The sequence below is a fragment of the Labrus mixtus genome, chromosome 21, assembly GCF_963584025.1.
Source record: "Labrus mixtus chromosome 21, fLabMix1.1, whole genome shotgun sequence".
NCBI lineage: Eukaryota > Metazoa > Chordata > Actinopteri > Labriformes > Labridae > Labrus > Labrus mixtus.
Genome location: NC_083632.1, coordinates 13,578,174 through 13,601,154, shown reverse-complemented (window position 1 = coordinate 13,601,154; position 22,981 = coordinate 13,578,174). Strand labels below are relative to the sequence as shown.

General features: G+C 41.1%; 3 protein-coding genes across 5 annotated transcripts in view; all 3 read right to left on the bottom strand.

Moving 5' to 3' along the window:
- Positions 1-15,552, bottom strand: part of llgl2 (LLGL scribble cell polarity complex component 2) — a 30,552-nt gene extending 15,000 nt beyond the window's left edge. For 2 of the 3 annotated variants that reach the window (XM_061029135.1, XM_061029134.1), the window contains exons 1-4: positions 15,239-15,551; positions 3,494-3,613; positions 1,403-1,500; positions 19-100 (exon numbers count right to left, since the gene is read on the bottom strand). In XM_061029135.1, coding sequence (XP_060885118.1) covers positions 19-100; positions 1,403-1,500; positions 3,494-3,568 — 255 coding nt within the window. In that variant the 5' untranslated portion in view covers positions 3,569-3,613; positions 15,239-15,551. Of the gene's footprint in view, positions 1-18; positions 101-1,402; positions 1,501-3,493; positions 3,614-15,238 lie in introns of all 3 variants that reach the window. The other variant, XM_061029136.1, reaches the window with a different exon arrangement.
- A 1,202-nt stretch (positions 15,553-16,754) lies between these two features.
- Positions 16,755-22,981, bottom strand: part of galk1 (galactokinase 1) — a 15,498-nt gene continuing 9,271 nt past the window's right edge. Inside the window, exon 8 of the mRNA XM_061028203.1 lies at positions 16,755-18,209. Within this exon, the coding sequence (XP_060884186.1) occupies positions 18,135-18,209 (75 nt within the window). The 3' untranslated portion in view covers positions 16,755-18,134. The remainder of the gene's footprint in view (positions 18,210-22,981) is intronic.
- On the bottom strand, positions 18,653-22,975 carry LOC132955364 (BTB/POZ domain-containing protein KCTD21-like). Its single transcript, XM_061028207.1, has 2 exons — positions 22,566-22,975; positions 18,653-21,655 (listed from the first exon to the last, which is right to left on the bottom strand). The coding sequence occupies exons 1-2, from the start codon at positions 22,971-22,973 to the stop codon at positions 21,188-21,190; spliced, it is 876 nt and encodes a 291-aa protein (XP_060884190.1). The 5' UTR covers positions 22,974-22,975; the 3' UTR covers positions 18,653-21,187.

Below are 22,981 nucleotides of genomic sequence, written 5' to 3'. Positions count from 1 at the left end.
GTGTTCTCTGTTCTGTACCTGGTGGGGGAGGAAGTGCACCTGCGTGACAGCTGCATTCTCATCATGTAGACCCATGAACTCCACACCTGGAGCCCCATACCTGAACACTTGTTAAGGACAACTGATTTGATAGACAGAATCATTTCAAATGCACTCACAATAAGTCATGATAGAGACACAATCAGCCTTTAGACTATCACAGAGTAGATATATTTTTGTCAATGAGCCTTTGAGCTATGGTTTGAAATATGGTTTAGTACCACATGTGAAAGTCTGAACAGAGCACAGTTGATGTCACCGCCTGATTCTCTGAACATGCAGGAAATGTAAAGATGGAGATTTACTTCAGTAAGAGGCGGGAAAGGCCACTCTGGAGAAGTCAAGCCTCAGATATAAGATTATTTCTTTCAGTTTGTCAGAGTTCTTGATTTACTGACAGCTGTGTGGATATGAAGAGAATTTCCACATGTATAAGAAAAAGAAAAATCTAACCTTTTAAAAAACAGAAGGGTGAGTTATTTTCAGAGGATATACTGGATTTCTGCTATATTTATGTGTAAAATGTTGCACATTCAGCCTTTAAACTTCACATTGTGATTAGTTTGAAATCTCTTTTCACTTCGGAAGTGAAGTTTTACATAAATGAAAAACATATTTTAGAATTGTGTTCAATGGGAAATGCTGTTTGGGCCTCAGGTGGATCTTTTTTTTTACAGCTCTGAATGATGCAAAACTCCTCTAACGGAATCCCAGAAAAATATTTTATCAGTCAACAAATGAAAAGGCTTCAATCTCCCATGCTGCTGGAGTGTAAGTGAGCAGACTGTTAAAGCAGCTCCAGGCAGTTTATCTGACCCTGACCTCACTGTGGAGAAAACAACACTGTCGCTCTGAGGATTGATTTAAGTGTCCCATTATCAAATATTTTATGTGCTACATGAAACTAACAGAAGCTGCTCTGTTCTCTGACTCCGCCTGAGGCATCCTGTACTTAGACTCACAAAATTCATTGACAGATTTTCCTTTATCTGAGCGTTCTTGTTTCTTTACCCAAGAACAATCTGCTGCTTTGTACAAATAGATTACCCCGATGAAAGAGGGCACTGCAGTTATCAAAACCAGTGTGTGTCTCTGTGTCAATGGAGAAAGTGTACCGACTGGCTCCACTACACTGTCAATGAGAATAATTGAGCATAAAGGTTGTGGCGTCACAGACTCCTCTGTCTGAGAATGGCAGGCAGTGTTGAGCAACAGCGTGGGAAAATGAAATACCTGAAGCAGGTGCCCATGTGAACTGCAGACGAGGTTTTAGCAGCGTCACAGTCGCTCATTAGCGCTGCCTGCCTCAAGTTCGAACATGACACTCAGATTCCCGTATACACACCGGCAGAGTAAAGGATACAGTTTGATGGCTCCGGAGCGTGTGCCGATGGCCAACAGCTGCAGGGAGGGACTGTAGCTGAGAGCGCTGGGCTGGTGGGGGAATCCATGCTCCACCGTCTGAGGAGGAGACAGAGGAGGAGACGGGGAGGGTGAGACTGAGCTCTGACAGCAGAGACAATGACAGGATGGAGACAAGAGGCTGCAGCAAAACACAGTGCAGATAAGAGCAGGTGGACTAGAAATAGGAGGGATTACAGATAACATAGAAACATGAATCCTGTTGTCTCAAACTAAACCACAGACACTCCAGAGCTTATCGTATGATGCAGAAGGACTTGATTGGTAAATAAAACATTTGGAGGAATATCTTGTGTAAACACCTCTTGTATCAGTTTTGTTCTGAGACAAAGCATGCATCATACTTGTACCACAAGTTTGCACACTGTGTGATCAAGTGTTTATTTGATTGGTTGAAAACAACCCGTGATCATTTGCTCTTCAAGAAGTGCCAGTGAAATACTACATCGGCATAAAAGACAAAGGTCATGCCACTTTATCTAAAGAGCAGTTCAACCTAATTAGTTTTTGAATTTGGGGATGTATAAATTGACTGAATGAGTCGGTGTAATAAATGCATAAGAATTTGTTTTCAAAATCAAAACGCTCTCGTGTACAAAAGCCGGATTTCCCCTCCGACAGTTACCTTGATGTCGTCACACCTTTAACCACCTGTTGGTATATAAATAATTCTGTTTTATAAACCAGTCGTCACCTGTCAATAAAATCTTCAGAAAAGGAATTACACCTTTCACAAACTGTGTCACAGTCGTCAGACACGTTAACACCAGCCGTAACACATGAACACCCACAGCTGTGCCTTCCTATCGACCCTGACTTATTGTTTCTATCACATGAAGCTGGGAACCTGGAACAGCCGTTATGCCACAGCCAGATCAAAGTTGGAGAGGTTCACAATCTTGCAGTTTATAGCACTCAAATTCACACAGATTTTTAGAAAATGCTTCACAATGAATGTTAAACTGGTAAATAAATAGCCTCCAATGGGAATTTTTTACTAAGCACACAAACTTACAGCCAGCTATTACAAATTTACAAAAAAGACATAACCTGCAAACATCACAGCACATTCAGTGTGTGAACTTGGTCTGGGGTCTGTCAGCTACAGTATGTTTTATTTATATACACATCTGGACAAATCTGGTTTATTTTCTGTAACAGCTTTTCGATGAATCATCGACCAGATGAGTCAGTCACAAAGGAGGAAACAATCTGATGAAACCACAGTCTGCTGTTTGTTTATAGAACGAGTCAAAGTAGGCCTTGAGGTGCAAACACAAATGATAGCAGCTTCACAAACTTTGACCACCAGGTAACTAACGTTTGTTAAACTGCTCCTTTCTGCACTTCACCATCAAACCTATGTCTTTTTAATATTCCTCAGAAAAGACTGTGCATGCACATGTACCATAAAATCCAGACTATAAAGTTTATTAGACACAGTGTGTTGCGTTTCTGTTTATTTCTTTGTGTGTGTGTGTGTGTGTGTGTGTGTGTGTGTGTGTGTGTGTGTGTGTGTGAGATCCTTCCCAGAGAGAAATTATTTTTAAACAATTTTCCTGTGTGATGATTTCTATTCTGCTAAGCAAACTCCACAACGTGCCGTCTCTGTGTAGTAGCTGTGTGTAGCTAGTTCAAGTACCTGTTTTCACCATATGAAGTAGAGTTAGCAATCCTGCTAGCTACCAGCACAGTAGTTGAGCTCTTACTCTATTATACTTGATTTCAGCAGATCGAGTCTGGCTACCCACATGCTTAATGGTTTATGCAATGGTGACTGTGATGACTGCTCACTTCAACAAGCAGTCGCCATGATTATGAGAAGTGTCTCTCAAAAATTGACGTTTGTGAGTGTGTGAGGAATCTTGTGACAGCAGCAGATTTCCCACAGGTGGTGAAATATCTCTCTTCTTAACACCTTTGAACGTCAGCGTTTCTTCCATTGCTGTATTTTAAGGGTCTTTTCAACGGAAGAATGTGCACTCTTGCTCTTCATGCGTGTAGTCTGCTGTATTGGGTCAGGGTTTCTAACCTTGTTGAACTGGAAGAGCTCCTGTTTGAGTCGATCTCTCTGGGACTCCTGGCCGTGTCGCCTGAACCTCTTCATCCTGTCTCAGCACCAGCGTGGAGCCTGCGGGCCCACTGACGCACGCTGCAGGGAGGAAAAAAAGGAAAGAAGAGGGGAGAAAACAGACAGCGTTAAAATAAAGATCCTCCTGGTTAATGAATAATCTTGGTTTTATTGTGCACTTCTCCCTTTATCCTTGAAAAAATTTGCAAGGTGGTTACTGAGATTTGCTAAGGTTGTATTGTGATGTATTGGCTTCTTACTTAAGCTGACACACAGATCAATTGTTTTCCTAACGCTCCATGGTTACATCTTATGATCAATCAATAACTAATGCAGGCTGTTTGCGAGCACAAATAACTCCCTTAGTGCTGTTAGTCTAATCTCGCTGTTCAGTCATTGAAGTAAAGAAAGGCAACAGCGGGAATACAAATGAATTAAACCAAATGTTTAACGTTGAAGGGTGAAGTTTTTGGCTGACTTGAGACGGTTATGTCTTTAGATGTGAGTCAGTGGAAAGTAGGAGGAAAGCCTCAGGTAGCTGACTATGTTTTCTACAAAAAGACCAAAAAAAAGAGAGACAGGAATTCCACAGGTGGAGTCTGGCACCAAATTCATCGATGTCAACGGGCAAACCTGCAGACACACACAGTCAGCCCTCCTCAGAAGCATGTGCCAGCTGATGACAACACCTGCTACACATACTGAGGGTTCCCACAGACAGGCAGGAATGAAAAGAGGGAGAACACCACAGCACGCCTCTCCAACATTCTCATAAGCTTTTTTTCTTAAATGTATTCTTATTTAAGTTCCTAAGAAAGTTCTCGTCAGATTCATGACGTCTCCTCAAACCACAGAATTGTTCACACCGTTGTTCTTTTGACTCCCTTTTTTCCTCAGAACTGAACGTGTTTGACAGTAGTGCGCACAGGTGAAAGCCCTGTCAATACCTGTCAAACAGCGACTGCAGGGCTGGGAGCACCCAGTAATAACGTCACAGAACTTGATGAGATATGTAAAGAAGTGAACTATGCCAAAACAAAAACCTACAGATAGGAAAGAATAGGTAATCCTGACGTGGACGTAGAAATGCAGTGGAGGTAGAAAAGTGATCTATTAACAAGCTGTCGTGTTAAGAAGCGTTGCCCATTGAAAGCTATTTATATCATACTCTAACTCCTTAAATAATGGAACAGTCCCCAACGAACATAATGTGATCAGGGCCGTAGAATAAATTAGGGCCCCGACTTATGGGGTTTTTGGGGCCGATGCTGATATTGATATTGGGGAGAGAGAAAAAAATAGGGTATCGACACTCATCGGCCACTTTATTAGTATTGCTGGTACTGGATTGGACCCCCCTTTTGCCTTCAGAATTGCCTTAATTATTCGTGGCATAGATTCAACAAGGTGCTGGAAGCATTTCTTTAGAGATTTTGGTCAATATTGACATGATATCATCACACAGTTGCTGCAGATTTCTCTGCTGCACATCCATGAGACAAATCTCCCGTTCCACCACATCCCAAAGGAGCTTTATTGGATGGAGACTGCGGAGGCCGTTTGAGTACAGTGAACTCATCGTCATGTTCAAGAAACCAGTTTGAGGTGATATGAGCTTTGTGACATGGTGTGTTATCCAGCTGGAAGTAGTCATCAGAAGATGGGTACACTGATCAGAAAGGGTTGGACATGGTCAGAAACAATGTTCAGGTAGGCTGTGGCGATTAAACGATGCTCAATTAGTACACAGGGACTTCAGCTGTAAACCTGTAGTTATGTGAGTTACTGTTGCCTTTCTATCAGCTCAAGCCAGTCTGGCCATTCTCCTCTGACCTCTGGCATCAACAAGGCATTTTTGCCCAGAGAACTGACACTCACAGGATATCAGACCATGCCACGTTCAACGTCACTTAAATAAACTTTTTTCCTCATTCTGGTGCTCGGTTTTGAACTTCAGCAGATTGTCTTGACCAGGTCTACATGCCTAAATGCATTGAGTTGCTGCCATGTGATAGGCTGATTAGATATTTGCATTAACAAGCAGTTATTGGGATCTGTACCCCATAAAGTGGCCGGTGAGTGTAGATATATAGATCTGGAGTTCGATTTGGAGAGATAAATATATCTAGAAATATCTGCGATAAAATTAGCCAATATTTCCATTTTTCATCTCAAAACAGCTGGTGGAAAGAGGAGCAATGAGAGAGAAAAACACACTTCTTATTCCTTTAAGTAACATGTTTCAAGTCCCTGAGAATATTGAGCAGTGTGAAATAAACTTCACTTTAGTGGTAAACTGGTGGCTAAAGACTGAAGGGACTGACTCACTAAGCTGCATCACGTGAAGCAGCATGAAGGCCTCCAAGCCTGACTGTCTGTGCTGCGTGTCAGACCAGATCCTGGCTCTCCCCAGTCTCCTTCACTCACTGACACTCAGCTATGTGAAAGAAAAGCAGCTCTGACCAGAACATTTGAGACGGAGCGACAGGAAAACTCATACACAGCACAGTCAGACATATGAGCCACAAGCATCACAAGTCCATGACAAAGGCATGCGCTGTGAGTCATAGTTTTCCGTTTAACGCAGCTCATTTGCCTGAGTCCACATCGAGACGCTTCTGTTAAGAGTCTTATATCATAAATCTTACTTGACTCACATTTCGTACTGCAGCTTCCTTCAAGGGAAAACCAACTTCTCATCTGAATAAGACTGACTGGGATAACCACTGACTGTTGTCAGGACAGCAGATTTTTAAACTTTGTTGTGATGGTTGCAAAGTTTACATATATTGATAACTGTCTCAAGACCATTGCAAAAAAATACATGTCCCAGGCACCCAATATATGGTCATTCATTGTTTTTAATTTCCAAAAACTGGAATCTCCTGCACACTGTCTTAATTGCACAATTACATTTGCGATGTTTCAGTACCCAAGCATTCGTAGGGTTTTTAGTAGTATTCAAACAAATCACTAATTGTGAATATTTGCCGTGCCACATGTAATCAAGGCGGTTTCTTCAGCATGCCGTGAACTGCCTCGTCAGACACCGGCCCCCGTGCCAGCGATACTAGCAAGCAATAAAAATGAATATTTAGAAATAGTCAAACTTCTCCTTGAAGGTCTTTTGTGCTTTATAGGCTAGACCGGCTAAAAACGTCTCACAGGAGCTTTAAAGACGGACATAGTTGTCATATCTCTGTTACTTTTATAACAAGCCTAGTCTCAAGCTTTCAACCAAACAGCCAATTACAGCTATCGCTGGTTAAACGGAAACAATTGAGTTTATCTGCAAGTAACACACCTGTTGCTGCAGCAGGTCATAAAGCTCGTAGTCCTTGTAGACACGCTGTGTGTGTGTGTGTGTGTGTGTGTGTGTGTATGTGTGTGATCATGTGTGAGAGATGGTCCCAGGAGAAGCAGCGGAGCAGAAAGAGGGAGCTCAAAGCCGTAAGCTCTGCTGACAATGGCAGGGTGGGAGGTCTGCCTCGCCAACACACCGGCTTCTTAAGGCTACGAGAGGAATCTGCTGACGGAAAACAAGAGTAGGAATACAGCCCTCACATGTGCACACATGTAAACAGCCAAGGCATCAACCTGTACGGAAAGCTTGGTATCCCCTCCTGTCAGATCATCTGCTACATGTGCAGTGAGGGCCTTTCTCTGACAACCTCAGACAGCCTAATCCCACAGTTGTTTTTCTCCCACCAGATTAATTGTGGCCTTTCAAGTAACCTGACAGACATTAGAGCACAAATTACCCATTCATTAAATGCACTCGAGTGTTATTTCAACCCCAGCTACTTATCAAGGGCCAACTCTGGGAATGAACATCACAATTACATGAACTGAAGTGGTGTTTAAGGCTGTTAGTTCAGACAGTTGGATTAACCTCCTCCTATGCTCCATCTAACACCTTTTACAGATGCAAAGAAGGAAAACTGAAAGTACAACCAGCAAGGCTTTCAAGACAATTATTCCGCTGCTTTCAATTGTTTTAAGCCTTTAAGCAAAAACATGAATGATATGGATCATCTCTTAACTGACAACAAGAAAGCAATAGGTGAGTTCCCCCCAAAAGAATTCTAACAATTATCATCAGTAGTAACCAGTATGCTTGGTGCTGAAACAAATACAAGATTTTGTATTTTTTTTAGATGATTTCTAAAATATGGTACAATGGCAAAGGCACGCAAAGGCTCATTTATGAAATGAAAAAAAAAGGTAAGAATTAGATTATTCCATTGATAACCAGACCCAGAATCAGATTGTTGTTCATTTGCAAGATGCTTCAAACTTTAACTGACTGATAACTGTATTCCAACAAACATGATCCTGTCTGAAACACTCACCATACTTTACATGAAAGATGTCAAATGATTTTCTAGCTGGAGCAGAGTGTTTTTTGAAAAGACAATGCCTCAACTTACTTAAGATTTAAAAAAACAATACAAATCATGAAAGATCAACGACAAGTAAATATTATTGAATGAATCTGGTGGTACAATATTGAATTGTACATTGTATCCCACACATACGCTGGCGGGCTGCCCAGGTATATTTCAGACCTTTTTTTTTTTGTTTATCCACATAATCACCCCACGTCGTGGGAGGGAAAGAGAGAAAATACCTCCGACTTTATACCTACCTCCTGTAAATGCCCCAATTGAGGTGCTACATCTCATTGTAAAACTCTAAGTTCTTAAGCTCTCCTTTTAATATTTTACAGCAGCCGCAGGTGAACTAAATATAGTTTAACTAAAAGTTACTAGAGTTCGTCAATATATTCCCACATCTCTTCTCCTACACTTCACAAACACAGGCAGATGGGTGTTCATTTACATTGTCAAAACATAGACAAAGTTGTTATTATAACAGGGAAGTACCTGTTAGTTTCCGGCTCATCAGGAGAACAATGGCAGGTCAGAAGGGAACATCACAGAAACCAGTTTGAGAGGAGCACTGCTGTGAAACTGTGTCATGTCCCACTTTTACCATCACATATGGATTTCTTTTTAACAGGAATTTCACTTGGCAGACGAGCAAAGAACATGTGTGGAAAGACAAAAATGTAGATGACGTAAAGCAAACGCTGCGTCTACAGTCATATTGTTTGATCTACAGTGAGCTCATCCCTTAGTAAGATAAGGTTACATGTAGTGTTTACTTATGACAGCAAATTAAACTGGTTTATTGACTGTTCTCACAGAGTCACATTCAGCAACACTGTGCCTTACATGTGTCGTCTCTGCTGTCCAATAAATGTGTTCACTCTCAGTTAGCAAGATGCCATTTGTTATCTTTGGTCCGTTCAGTGATGTCATCAAATTCCCAGCATATCAGCTGAGCCATCTAAGTTGAGAAGGGAGTCAATGGAGTGAAGAAAGAGCACAAACATGCCTGAACTCGACAAATAACAAGCTCAGGAGAAGTGGCTGGACTAGCAGAGCTGCTCCACGGACCACGTCTCTCAGCGACATAGCTAGCATAGCGCTTCACAGTAAGAATGAACAGCCAGGAAAAGCCTGGCATCCAAAACATTCTACTTATGGACTGATGCAATCAGCAGCTATGCCAGAACTTGCTGCGAGACAGGGGGAAAAAAAAAAAAAAAAAAAGGTGCGCAGAAAATAAGCCCCTCGTATATCTGATCAACTCATATAGTACAAGTTAAGAAGTCGTGGTCATATTAATGGTGTCAAATATGCAGCAATGAAAGACAGCACATTTACATAGGTGGAGAAGAACCTGTTTGACAGCTGCATTGGACTGTGAGAACTGGTTCACACACATGGTCCAATCAAAAAACACTTCTGTTTCTCTCTGTCCCTCACTTTTGAGTGAGTCTCTCTCGTGTCTATTTAATGAGCTTAATTAGCATGAAAGGAAAGTGGTTAGAGCCCCAGGCCAAACTACTATCTCCATAATGCTATATAATAAGCTATAAAAGAACATAAAAATGACATGATTTTTAAAACAACACGACCGATAACCATACCACATTCACCCCAAAGCTGTCATCATATCAGAAATCCTGCAAATCAGCTCCTGCCATATTGACTTTTTCCCCATTGCAGCACACCAACAGAGATTGTCGTTGTGAGTTGGCTCTTAACAACTGGAAATACTCTGCTTAGTTAATGAGAGAGGTGGCACCTTGGTAGACACCAACCACACTCATCCACTATGAGGTGTTGATATCAATACTAGGGCTGTCATTTTCAATAAGACAACTTCAAACGAAGCACCACACACAGTATTTTTGTTAAGCCTTGCCTGCCAGCCACCGCCCACAAACAGCTTTTCAGTGATTGTGCTCAATTGTGGCAGTTTCCTTACAGTTTCCTTACTTTTTAACTAGTAGGTTATTCTGAATTTGAATTTCCGTTCAACCGACTAGGAAATAAGTAGCTAGGAACACCCCTATTTAAAACATACTTAAAATTGAGGTTAAGGGCACTGCCAGAGAAAAAAAAAAAACCAACAACATCCTCAGTGGACACAGGATCGAAAGCAGCAAAACTCTGCGCAATGTGAAAAGTTAGTCAACATGCTCGCTATGACTGATCAGGTCAATTTCATGTTCAAAAAGAATTGGTTCACTCAATGACTGAACAAACTACAGCATTGTTGTATGTTACATTATCCAGAATGCTAGTGAACATCTGTCGTCGTCCAGCAGTGAAGTTGACAGCCTTGAGTCATTTAAAATCACGAAAAAAATGTAGAGAATGCAATTTACAGCAAAATACCGACATGGAAAACAACAAAGCACAGCATGTCAACAGTGTTGTGTTTGAAAACGGCCCAGCTGTGACAGAAACTCTGTGGGGATCTGAATGTTTTTCCTCTCTCTCTCTCCGTGTGCGGCCTGACACCTCTCTGTGAGTTTGAGTTCAACATCACTGAGCTATTCTTGGTTGTGGTGATGGCAATGACTCCTCACAAGTGAGCATCAGACGTGTGCTGCAGGTTATGGTGTTATTTGTGACAGGTCTGTGCAGTGAGTGAGGAAGGAGGGGGCGTGCGTACAGCGTGACATTTAGACCTAATATTTACAACAGAAGAATGCATCTTGAACGACTGAGCAGGACGAGATAAAAGGAGGAGTCTGTCACAGCCAAAGCAGCAAACATTTGGAAGATGCTTCCTTCCACAAACAAAACAGAAAACGAGATCTTGTCAGTTTTGGGTGTGTCTGGCAGGATAGCATATCCCCCACCAACTCACTCGGTCTTTCCTGTAATCAAAACCAGAGAAGAAGGGGGGGGGGGGGGGGGGGGGGGGGGGGGGCTGATAAGCAGCACAACATTTACACCATAAGCTCGTATGGTTTTTGACAGAGCCTAATTCATACAGAGAATAAAAAGGGGTTACCCATATCCTTTTCTTATAGGAAAAAGCAATTTAAGTAGTCAATACAATCAGAGCAACAAAAGGGTCAAATTCATTGCACTGACGAGACACACAAGGTGGTATATATATTAATCTATCATCTGTTTCAAGCTACCCTTAAGCCGGAGACAAACTTGCTTTTAACCATGCCAATCTAATCCATACGCCTGATGGCTACCACACACATCCCTGTTTGTGTTTGGCATGTCAGCTGTGCAGATCCTATAAAATAATAATGTGACACTGACACCAGATGCAGTATGCACATGAATATGAACAGTTAATGCAGACAGTATAGAACCAGAGGGGATGTGACAGGGACAACAATGGCAGAATGTTTTGAAGGCAAGCTAATAAACCGAGTCCACAATAATCCACATCTGTAAGATGTGTCATTGTCACCGCACAGTCACAAACATGCCGGTCATACTATCGGTCTAATCTGTACAATGCTTTGGCCAGGTTCTGAAACGCGGCCAGGACAGTTTGCAGGAGACTGTGTCGTTTCAAAATATGTGGTATTGAAAAGTATCAAAGTACTGAAAGTTTTGACAACTTTAACTGGATAGGTTTAGGATTGGGCTGCACAATAAATTGCAATAGAATAGAAATCGCAATAAGTATGTGCACATTTTATCTGGTTGATTGAGGTCCAGGAATAATGGTCATGCTTCAACAACATGCTGATGCAGTCAGATAAAGCCAATGCTAACTATCAGCTACCCTCAGATGAAATAGTGCCAATTTAGTGGTTTAAAAAAAAAAAAAAAGCTTCAGGAGGGACATGTTGCAAATAGAAGTAATGTTTAAACATCCCTAGTTAGACTTAATCTAATCTTTCCACCTGACTTTACAAATGCTGGACTGTCACAACAGTTGCTCGTAGCCTCTGATAATGCTGCAGATTGGTTCACACCAGAGTCGATATTCACTGTGTCAAACGAGGATTCTTAAAGTATCAGAAACTGAGAACGGGCAAATGTTGCAGGAGGACAGGACTTATGATGAGGAGAGTCAGAGCATTGATGTTTCGGAGCAGAAAGTGTCCCAATTCATTGGTGACTTGTCTTAAATGTGCCCTCGTTTGCTTGTAGTGAAACGTAGAGCTGATCACAGAATGTAAAACTTTGATGTCAACACCACAGCTAGAAGAAGAATACAAGTTGAAGCTACCAGTGACCTTTCTGAGAATAAAGATTCATCCATAAATTCCCAAGTTACTTTGTTTATACACGTAATCTCACGATGAACTATGCCCTAGTAAACACTGCAATGCCTGATGAGCATGAGGACATTTTTATAAGATCGCTCCTTCCTATGTCATCCCATAAGAAAACCACAGGAAGAAAAAGGCTTCTTTTCCTGCCCAATAATGTCTTGCACATTGGAAGAGGTGGAACAGGAATGGAGTTAACAGTTAACATGCTAAACACAGCGTGACAGTCTGAGCCGAGCGCTCTGTTTGAAGTTTACAGGCGAGGTTTGCCTCTTGGACATCACCTCAACTGGCACAAGGTTACATAAATTACTTGTCCTGTTCAAAGTTCAAAAAAAAAGGGGGGGGGGGCCTCTGAAGTCTCACTGTGAAAAGTGCCACCTATATTTTCAAATTGATAAAACCGAGTCAGCTAAAAAAGCAAATCCTGCCTTTGTTTAAGACATATCAGAAACTCAGGAGGTGCATGTTCCTCTTTGGCTTGCCCTACATTTGGGAGGGGCCGTTTGTTTTGCCTCCATAATAGTTTCAGGTGGACTTTGCCATGCAGGTGGAATAGCACTACGTGCACGGAGAGAACAAAGGCTTTTTGTTTGGCTAGTGCTGCAGGTGGAGTTAGAAGGACATGGCCTTTGTGTCCTTCAGCTTTCTCCTGTCCAAATTGTGTGACTTAAGGCTGCTGTTGGTTACAAGGCAGATACCTATGCAACCTTTGTCAGTCAGCTAATCAAAGTGTGGTTTAAGAGGCAGAAGAAACATTTATAATTATGATCTAATGACTTTATTAAAGACACAAACAGTCAAAAAGGGTTGTTGTCACAATCTCTGCTTTTTAAGCTTTGATATAATTCTAGTAAAAATCAAACAATATCAATACCACACAAACGGCAATGGAGCTCCTAGACACCCGATAGTGTAATACCTTGTTTTTAATGAACAAGAATTGCAGGTAAACTCTGTCTTCTTTCAGTACCGAAACAAAACAGGACTTAATCCTCTCCTACACACAGGTCTGTCTTATTAAATAGACGCAAATACTATCAATCATTAAGATAACAAAGATCGTTGCTTTTCAACATGATATTCAAAAGAAGGTAGTATCAAAAATCTTGACATCTTAAAGTTAAACAGCAGAGTTACACTTTAGTCAAAGGGAAGTATTGTTAGAAAGGGTATTCATGTATTGGTTAAAAACGTGTTGACATTGTGTTGTGACTGTGGCGGAAACAAGATAAACCGGTGAAACGATTCTTCCTCATACACCTCAAACGCTCCAGTTACTCATGCCAAAACCAGACCGTTGACTCAAAGGACTTACTAAGATACCTGCTGGGTAGACACACCTTACTCCAGCTATACATTTCTGTAATTATGCAACATGGCACACAACTACAACTACAACTCACCTGGCTGAGCAACAGACCTCACGCTTACTACCAGTGCTTACTTTCTGGTTTCTGTGGGGTTTTTTTTGGCTCAGGTCTTGCTTTATCAAATGCTTTAAATAGGAATAATGACGCTCATGATGATGTGTATTATTTCAGTCTGGACCTATAGACGACTGCAGGTTTTTAGTGAACAAAATAGCCAGTGTTTAGCAAAGCTGATTTAAAGTTTCAAAATGTATCCGTGCCAAATTCTACACAAATATTGTTTTTTTGTTGTTGTTTTTTTTTTTTTTTTTTTTTTACAGCAAACTCACTCATGTCAAAGAACATGACTGGCCAGTTTTTACAAGTCATTCAGGTATTTCAGGGTTTTCAGTTGGAAATGAATTCACAGTTCAAAAGCACAATACAAACTGAAGCAACATAATCTGAGTGTTCTTGACCACCCACATGTTAAATTAGCTTTAGGGTTTTCCCAATGCATGGCTTCCCAAACGTTTCAGTTCACAACCCCCAAAATAAGGGTGCAAGAGACGGGACCCCCAACTGTCCCTGGAGGTGGTGAAGGCATCGCAGCCACACTAACGCTTTGAAGGGAAAAAGGAATACAACAACCGGAAAAAAAAAAACAGGGCCCGACCGATGAGAGATTTTTGGGGCCGATACTGATATGAGGGAGAAAAACATTCTGACACTCGGCCGAGAGCTTTCTTTGATCTACCTACAATCTTTAGAGGTCGAATGATATAGATATTCAAACACATTTCTTGTGTTAATCCCTCAAATGCATTTTATTTTATTTTATTATTATTTTTTTTTACACAAAACTGTATTTTTGACAGAATAACACGAGTACACTGAAACACTCATTTTCATTTAGAAATTAATAATTATAAATAAAAACAAATGATGAATTTAAACTGAATAAACCTTGTGATATCGGCACATGTTGGAGATTAAATAAGCCGATCCCGATAGTCTCTTCATACGCCAATATCAGTCAGTATTATCGGCCAGCCTATTAATCGGTAGGGCTCTAAAAACCCATAAATGTATTTTATAAAGTGACTTATATTAAGACAGACTAGAAGCTGCGAAAGTACTTTCCATGTAGACTTTAGCCCTGAGTGGACACACAGGCTTAAGAAGTAGACACACAGGTGTGTACACCTTGATGTGTAAAGAGCAGCACACACCCTCATTGTTGCTGTCATGTGCAAACTTACTTTTCAAATATATATAATTTAACAATTTTTTTTGTGTATACTTTTCTCATAATGGGTAAAATATATAATTTCAAACAATTTTACATTTGTATTAATTGTTTTGGAAGACGTGTCGCGACCCCCGCTTGGGGATCCTGACTGTCCCAGAGGACCACCTGTAAGATTAGTTTGGTTATTTACACAAAATAGATGTGTTTTACTTGTTTTTTTCAGAGTAGTGAGAACAAGTTGCTGCATGAGACTTTGTGTGATCTCAGAGTGAAGATCAGGCAGCTAGCAGGTCAGCACTTAGAAGAATGATGTCTGGCTAAACAAGCAACTTTAAGCTAGCTTGAGTTGTAGCCTGTAGTTCAGGTGTGGGGAAGAAAACAGGTGGCTGTGATGAGCAGGGTTAGTTCCTTTTGTTAGCCAGCTGCCTCAGAGCCTCAGAAACACCTTAAGTGAGCAGCTCTCTATAAACATTAAACACCTCACAGCCCACCTGATTCAAAAACGACCGTTTCTCCGCAGACGTCCACCGTTAAACGTTACAGCCGCTGGAGAAGATTTCACCTCCGGTTAGTGAGCGGTGTGTTACTTTTGAGGAGCCCTCTCCTCGTACAACAGGGAATCTGCGACCAGTCCGAAAAAGAGTACTCCCAGGATTCAATTAATACGGTAAAGCCGAGGAAATATCACGTCTAAACACCGGTTAAAAACTAAAATCTGCCCCTTGTTTCTCCACCGCTGCTGCGGTAGCCTCGGTGTTTCCTGCTAGGCTAAACTTCACTGCTGCTGCTGCTAACTCCTCCCTTAAGATGCATTCAAGTGCACCTTGTAAACCCCATTAACCGCAGCAAGTTCCGCCCAACTTCCGCGTTAGCGCTGGAAGCTTTGATGCTGCATTCACGTGCTGCTCGGTTATTCCACTTTTCTCGAGTTGGGAAGACGTTCCTCCGACTTCAGTGTGTTCACGTGTTTCACTTCGGAAAGTCTGAATGTTGTGACAAAAGCACAAAAAAATATTTTATGCTATGAAGAAGATCAGTGAAATGTGATATTTGAGAAAAAAGTTGATGTGCAATACGTGAAGTAATAAAAAGTATGTGAACTTTAACAAAACATATTTTGCCCCCAATGTGATGAAGATTCTGACGTCAAGTCGGGCACCTAATTCTTTTCCTATTTTTCCGAGTTGTTGTTCCGACTTGAGCAGGTGTTCATGTGCATTTTACAACTCGGAAAATCCTTTTTCCGATGTTTCCGACACGACATGAATGGAGCATTAGAATGAGAATCAGCTTTATTGGCCTGGTATGCTCAAACACACACACACACACGCACGCACGCACGCACACACACACACACACACACACACACACACACACACACACACACACACACACACACACACACACACACACACACAATTTTACTCCGGTGAACTGGCCTCTCTATGTACAAAGTTATTACATTAATTATCAACAATAAACACAAAATAAGCAAAGACTAATATGTACAAGACTAAATGAGAGGTGCAGTGGAGAGTAGTGCTTTGCAATTGGAAAAAGGACCATATGTGTGACTTTTAAAAAGAAAAAGAAAATCTATTCCTCCAGTTTTTTTTTGCTTTTATGCTTTAAATAAAATGTTTGTAATTTATTTTGGTCATTTTGAATTTTAAAATGAACCCTGTACATGTCAGTTTGTATCATACCACTTAATTGCATTCGTAAGAACATACTTAAAGAAGCATTTTAAACATACTAAAAGGTAATGGGATTATTCTATTATTCTACTACTTTGTGATGTCATGAAGGGAAAATCTCCAAACGGCCTGTTTGAGCACACATTTTCTGAAAAGTGGAGCAGGCAGAGAGGACGGACTTTTTTAAAACTGTTGCTAATTCAGACACTTTTGTGTGACATGTCCTTTCAGTCAAAGGGATAGTCTATCAAAACTTTAAAAGATGACGGCCTTTGCAGAGCATTTCATTCCTGGCAGAAGAAACAACAAATAAATGTCTTTATTTTCTTTTTTGATATCTGACAGAAAAGATAGGAAAGGAAAAGTACAATTTAACATCTTGTTCATACCTGAACAACTAAAGTGTTAAATCTTCATTAGTTAATTACAAACAGTAGCAGGTTAACCATTTTTAAGTGTTAGTAAGACTTTCAGTATAATAAGACTTGTAGTATAACCTTTAAAAGAGAAGTGCAGAATGGCACTTCACCTTGCAGAACACGGGAGTTGCTCGTCTACCGTTGCCTGGATCAGCATGTTGTCCAGTCGTGATTGTTTGTCAAACAAATATTGTGTTGGATCCAAATTAAACATTTAAAACACTAAATATAGATTTATACTAAATTAATGTCACTCAATCATCACTTATGGGCCTCCGTACATGTGTGGTGTCTGCAGAGACTCTGCCTGTATTTTGATGTTTTGGTTTGTTTTGGTTGACTCGGGAGGTCTCCGGGTGTGAGCTGGTGTGTTTCCCCCAGCCAATGACAGCAAACAGGTGAGTTTAGGAGGGGATACAAATCAACGATTGGACACAATTCAAATGGGCGAATATGACTGACTTGGACGTAGCGGCAAAGAAGAGAAATATAATCAAGTTGAGGCGAAAGGCCAAGTGGATAAAACCCATTCCAAAACGAGGGTGAACCTTGTGTTGGCTTTTATCTGCGAATGTGAAGTTGGTCTTCTTTCTGTTGGACAGGCAGGTGACAAACACCTGTTGTTGTCAAAGCCACACTTAATGAACCCAAGAAGTACCCGAAACCAGAGTGCTCCGAGACTGAGACAAGACCAAGACATTTAGGGATCCAGACCAAGTCAAGACCAAGACCAAGACCAAGGCAGGACGAGATCGAGTCAAGACCAACACCATAAATATCACTAAAATCATGACCTTGTGTGCAGGGGGCGTGTCACTCACTCAAACCGTAACACCGGGAAAGTTGTGGCAATAACCGGGAGATAATCTAATTATGAATGAATTGAAGTTATTTGTTTCTTTGAGAAAGAGGTGTTTTCCTTCAAATCACTGTAATGACGTGGAAAAATAGCCAATCAGTGGTGGTCATGACTGGTCTTGATTTGAAATCGTGAGTCTGCCCAGTCTGAGACCGAGACAAGACCGACTTGAATGTCATATAAAAGGTTTCACATTTTCCCAACATGATATATTCAATGGAAGTCAAATGGATATTACATACATTTTTTCCACTATTCCCCGAGTACAAGTACATATTCAAAATGCTTTTCAATCAGCTTCCATCTGCATAACATCATTTGATTTTAGTAGTGAAGAACAAATTTTGATACAAAAGCCTATCAAAAGGAATGGACCCGTCGTGGTTAAAGAGCGGAGATGTGAAGACAAAGATCAGGAGAGACTGAGAACTCGAGCTCCCTCTGAAGGAGTCGTCACATAGAACGTCGGGGCTCCTCGGTATCGCTCCTGTTGAGGACAAAATGAGCAAAGATATAAAAACTGTGAGTAAACCAATACAAAAATGACATCTATAATGATGTAATAAAACCCCAAAACATGAGGTAAGCACTGTAGCTGTGTAAGAGCAAATTTTGTATTCGATGATCTGAAAATCTGACCCTGGTCCTTTCAGAAGCACCCAGCGCATCCTTAAAAGTCGTTGAAAAGGAAGTTCAAAGAGGGAGCAAGAGGAAAGATCTGCTGGGATTGTTTTTGAAACTAGACACCTTTCCTCTTTGTGCTGAGACACTTCTTTTCCTCCTCCAAACTTCCTTTACTACAGCTTCCTCTCAACTAAAATTACACACTCGGTCTATAACTCATCACCCTAAAAGTCAGTCAAAGGGGAAACGGATGCAGCCCTCCCAAGAGGAAATATGGTCAGTTCCATTAATCATGAAGCACCAAAAAAATTTGTGGGTGAAGATTTTATTTAGTTTGTGGAAAGATACGAGAACAGAAAACTTGAATCACAAGTGAAGTCAGTTGTCATAATTCCTATAATCCAGCAAAGTCGGTTGGGTAAACATACCTTCACATGTCTTTGATAAATCAAAGTCTACATTTGTAAATGTTACAGCATATAGTAGCTACAAAGACTATGAAAGCAGCCTTAATATTTACAGCTACACCGCCTAAAAATCAAACCACACATCAGAGAAAATGTCCTGCAGAGTTTTAGAGCCCGAGCAAACCTTGAAGATTTAGATTTTTGAATTTGATTTTGAAATACTTTTTTTAATCCCTGAGGGAAATTCTGCTTTACACTCTGTTATTGAGAGACATGCTTCTCACACACATAGGCCCGAATCACACACATGTAAAAACAGGACCTGTGGACATGCATTAGGGGGAGAGATGTCAGAGTGGGGCTGCTACACACTGCTATGAAGGGAGCGCAGTGCTCAGGATCTGGTCTGCACCGGGACTTGAACCCTCCGGTTCCCAACACAAGGACCTACAGACTGAGCTGCTGCCACACCAAAATTTTGGGGCGTTTGCTCTGGTCAGAATCATGGATCAATTTGTTAAATTGCTGCATAACTACCAAAGAGACTTTCTCATTTCTCAATGGACAGACAGCTACACGGATATTTCACGTTGTTCATGGTTTTCTCACCACAGGAACTGTTTTTGGTCAGATTTGGTTGCTTGTGTGTGTGTGTGTGTGTGTGTGTGTGTGTGTCCCTTGTCTTATTAAAAAGAACTCCAAATAGAATTTAATTTCCTGGAGAACTGAGATCGTTTGTTTCTTAATTGAAGTTTTTATATAGAACGTCTGTTTTCAAGCAGGACTACCTCTGCTCGACAGCTCTTTTTGTTGCATTCCTATCTCGAGATTCAGCCGAGAACATTTCTACAACAGACATACTGTATATATGGAATACAACATGAAGCAAGTTATGTTTTTAGATCACACGTCTGGAAAAAAAAAGGAAAAGATTAACCTGATTGTTAGGCATTAAATGTCCCCAGAATGTCAGCATTTGCACACAATAACTTTGTATTGAAGACGGCAAATCAATTAATAGTTGGTCAGTTCTATAACAGGAGAAAAGATAAACCTGCTGAATACAAAATGTTTCAAGAGTTCAATCTAAACTCGTATTAATAATCTCTTATTTATATAACACAAGATGTTAAAAGATTAAAGTTAATAACTGACGTATGGATAATTCTGTGACGACAGAGTTAAATCCAGAGTTCATTGATTTCACTTTCACACAAAACTCCAGAAAATGTCTCTGAATACTGGGGTACTGACTTTAGCCAGGATTTATCCTGCCAACCTCAAGTAAAAGTTCCACGTGAAGTCAGGGGTGAATTTATGTGTGAACGCGGTCAGAATTATTCAGGAAAATTCACCAGAAATCAGCGGGCAAGGATGATGATGCGACTTTAAGTAAGTTCTTCTCGCTCATCCATTGATGCTGTGGATATGTATAAGTACATGCAGCATTGATGTAAAAGTAAAACCATTTATCATTACGTCGTACTGTGATGCTTCATCCATCATTTCTCTGGATTGTGGCTCATCTCTGTGTCGTCCTTTATATGTCATTAGGGTTGTTGCAGACTTTTTGAAATCAAATTTAAGACCCTTTAAAGACACAAACAAAGAAATGAAAAGCATTTTTGCAACGTAGTGTAGGCGCTTTTTTGGGATTTCATGTGGGACCTAACAGCTTTGATTGCCCCAAGTTAAATTTGTTTTTACATAACTTGTAAGTCTCTTCATAATTGTTGTTTGACGACCTGTTCCTGTATTCATTTTTTACCTTGAAGCTACATTTAGCGTTGTAGTCAAGACCACACTAACCGAGACGAAGACACACCCGAGACCAGAGCGCTCAGAGACCAAGACGAGACCAAGACATTTAGGGATCGAGACAAGACCAAGACCACAAATATCAATGAAAAATCATCAACTTGTGTGCAGGGGGGCGTGTCACTCACTTAGACCGCAACACCGGGAAGGCTGCGGCCGTAACCGGGAATAAAAATCAAACTATGAATTAATTAAAGTTATTCGTTCTTTTAAAGAGAGGCGTTTCCCTTTTTATCACAGTAATGACCTGGAAAAATAGCCTATCAGTGGTGGTCTTGACCGGTCTTTATTAAAAATCCAGAGTCCACCCAGTCCGAGACAAGACCAAGTACAAATGCTTTCAATAGCAAGACAAGTCCGAGACCATTAAAAAGTGGTCTTGAGACCAAGACCGATTTCGAGTACTACAACACTAGCTACATTTCCCCATCTTCTCCCCCTTCCTATGTAAGATACTGCTGTAAATGCCCTGCATTGTCACATGAACATGAAAATCCACTAAAAAGAATAATACAAAAATTAACCGTGTAGATTTGATAAAGTATTCAGACTCCTCTCAGTCAAAGTGCGTCTTAAAAGACTAATTTGTCGCACAGAGACTAACATCTCGTAGAGTTTAGCACTTGACCAGGCGGAGTGAGGTGCAGTGAAGAACTTCTGCTGGATCAGGAGTCACCAGGTCAATCTTGAATCCTTCAGCCAGAGACACCTTCAGCAGCTCCTCCACAAACCCCTGCATGTCTGGGATTTCACACGGGCTCCAGTGCCTGTTGATGATGTCATCTGACTGGTTGACCTCGGCGGGGTTGGAGACAGTAAGCCCTCGGTAGCGCTGTTTGTCATACTGTTCCTGGGGGAGGTCTTCAGGTCTTGGCACCCACTCCAGCTTCAGCCTGTTCTGCCTCGGGCTGCACGGATGGGGGCTTGTGAGACCCTGAGATGTTCTGTAGGAGAAGTGCTCACATAGCAGAGCCAGGAACGCTGTCCAAGTGCAAAAGAGGTCTACTGTGAAGGCTCGCACCGAGCATGTGCGCAGCTCATAGTTTTCTGGTCCATGACGCAAGTTAAAGTGGAGAACTCGGACCTGCAAGGAGAAGGCAGAACATGCTGACTACACACTCTCAACAGTGTACACAAACAGAGAACCTGTCTTTCTGTGTCTCTGCAAAGAGAGGCTCCTGTTCTTATGGACAGTTTAAACAGTAAACATCAAATCAAAAGGTCGAGTGAAAGCCAGTTTTCAACTCAACACCGAATCAAAGGGTGATAGAAGGTAAAATATTCTTCAAGGCAAAAAGGATATTCTGATATCTTACACATTGGCTCTTTGTTACATGTTTCCAGGTCTGACAAATAGCTTCAAAAAGTTTGGAATTAAAAAAAACTGCATGAATTGTTCAGCCAGAAGCAATAAAACAGGCTGTAGTTTCTGCAACGCAATCACTCAGATGTAAGCGAGTGTGTTTATCTTATTTTTAAAATATCTCATTACACTTAATATGAGCCACATTCACCTGACGAGTCCAGCTAAACATCTGATTTCAAGATATTAGGAGGATAAAAAGGCCTGGACTGCTGGATTGATTAAAAATAATTGCAAATGCAGTTAATAAGAACGTCAAAATGTCCAATACTTTCTTACTTTTTCCCCACCACATGCTTTTAATACAATACAATCTCTTGTTTTAATGAAAGATAGTATCAATAAATAGTGAAGTCTTAAAAAATAATTACATACACTCATTTTCAATGACATCTCAATTTCATAAGACAGGTGCGGTCCTAGGACTTCAATATTTTTCGCCCTGGTATCAAAACAGATATCGAAATTGTTTGATTTTCAGTATCAGGCTTAGTTTAAATGTTGCTATTGTGACCTTTCTTGAACCAATCATTTGTGCTTTTTTAGAATTGAGCTGTAAGTTGCTCATTCATGAAGCTAATTAGCAACACTCATAGTCTGACTGACATTATTTTAACTTTTAGACACGTACCTTTGAGTCAACCTTCACCATGATCATGGCTCCTAGCGGCCCTCCCCTGAGGCTCAGAGGCATTTTTACCTCGTACTGGTTAATCTCCTCCAGCAGGGGGCGTATCTGGAAGAAATCCGCTTCTCTCCGTAGCAGCGACAGCTCTGAAAAGCCGTCCGGCAGGTCCAGGGAGTTGGAGCGCAGGTAATTCAGGATATACCTGAACACTTTCCCGTCACGGTCTATGAAAACATTTCCTCTGCTGTCTCTTAGCGCAGGGATTTGTCCGGTGAACATGGCTCCTAACATCGAGTCCCGACAGTGTGTCAGAGTGCCCAGAGTTGTGGTGTAAATCTCTCCACCGACGTTCAGAGACACAGGGTCCCGCAGAGAGTTCCTGTTGTCGTCCTGTGAGTTGAGATTCAGCATCTTTCAGG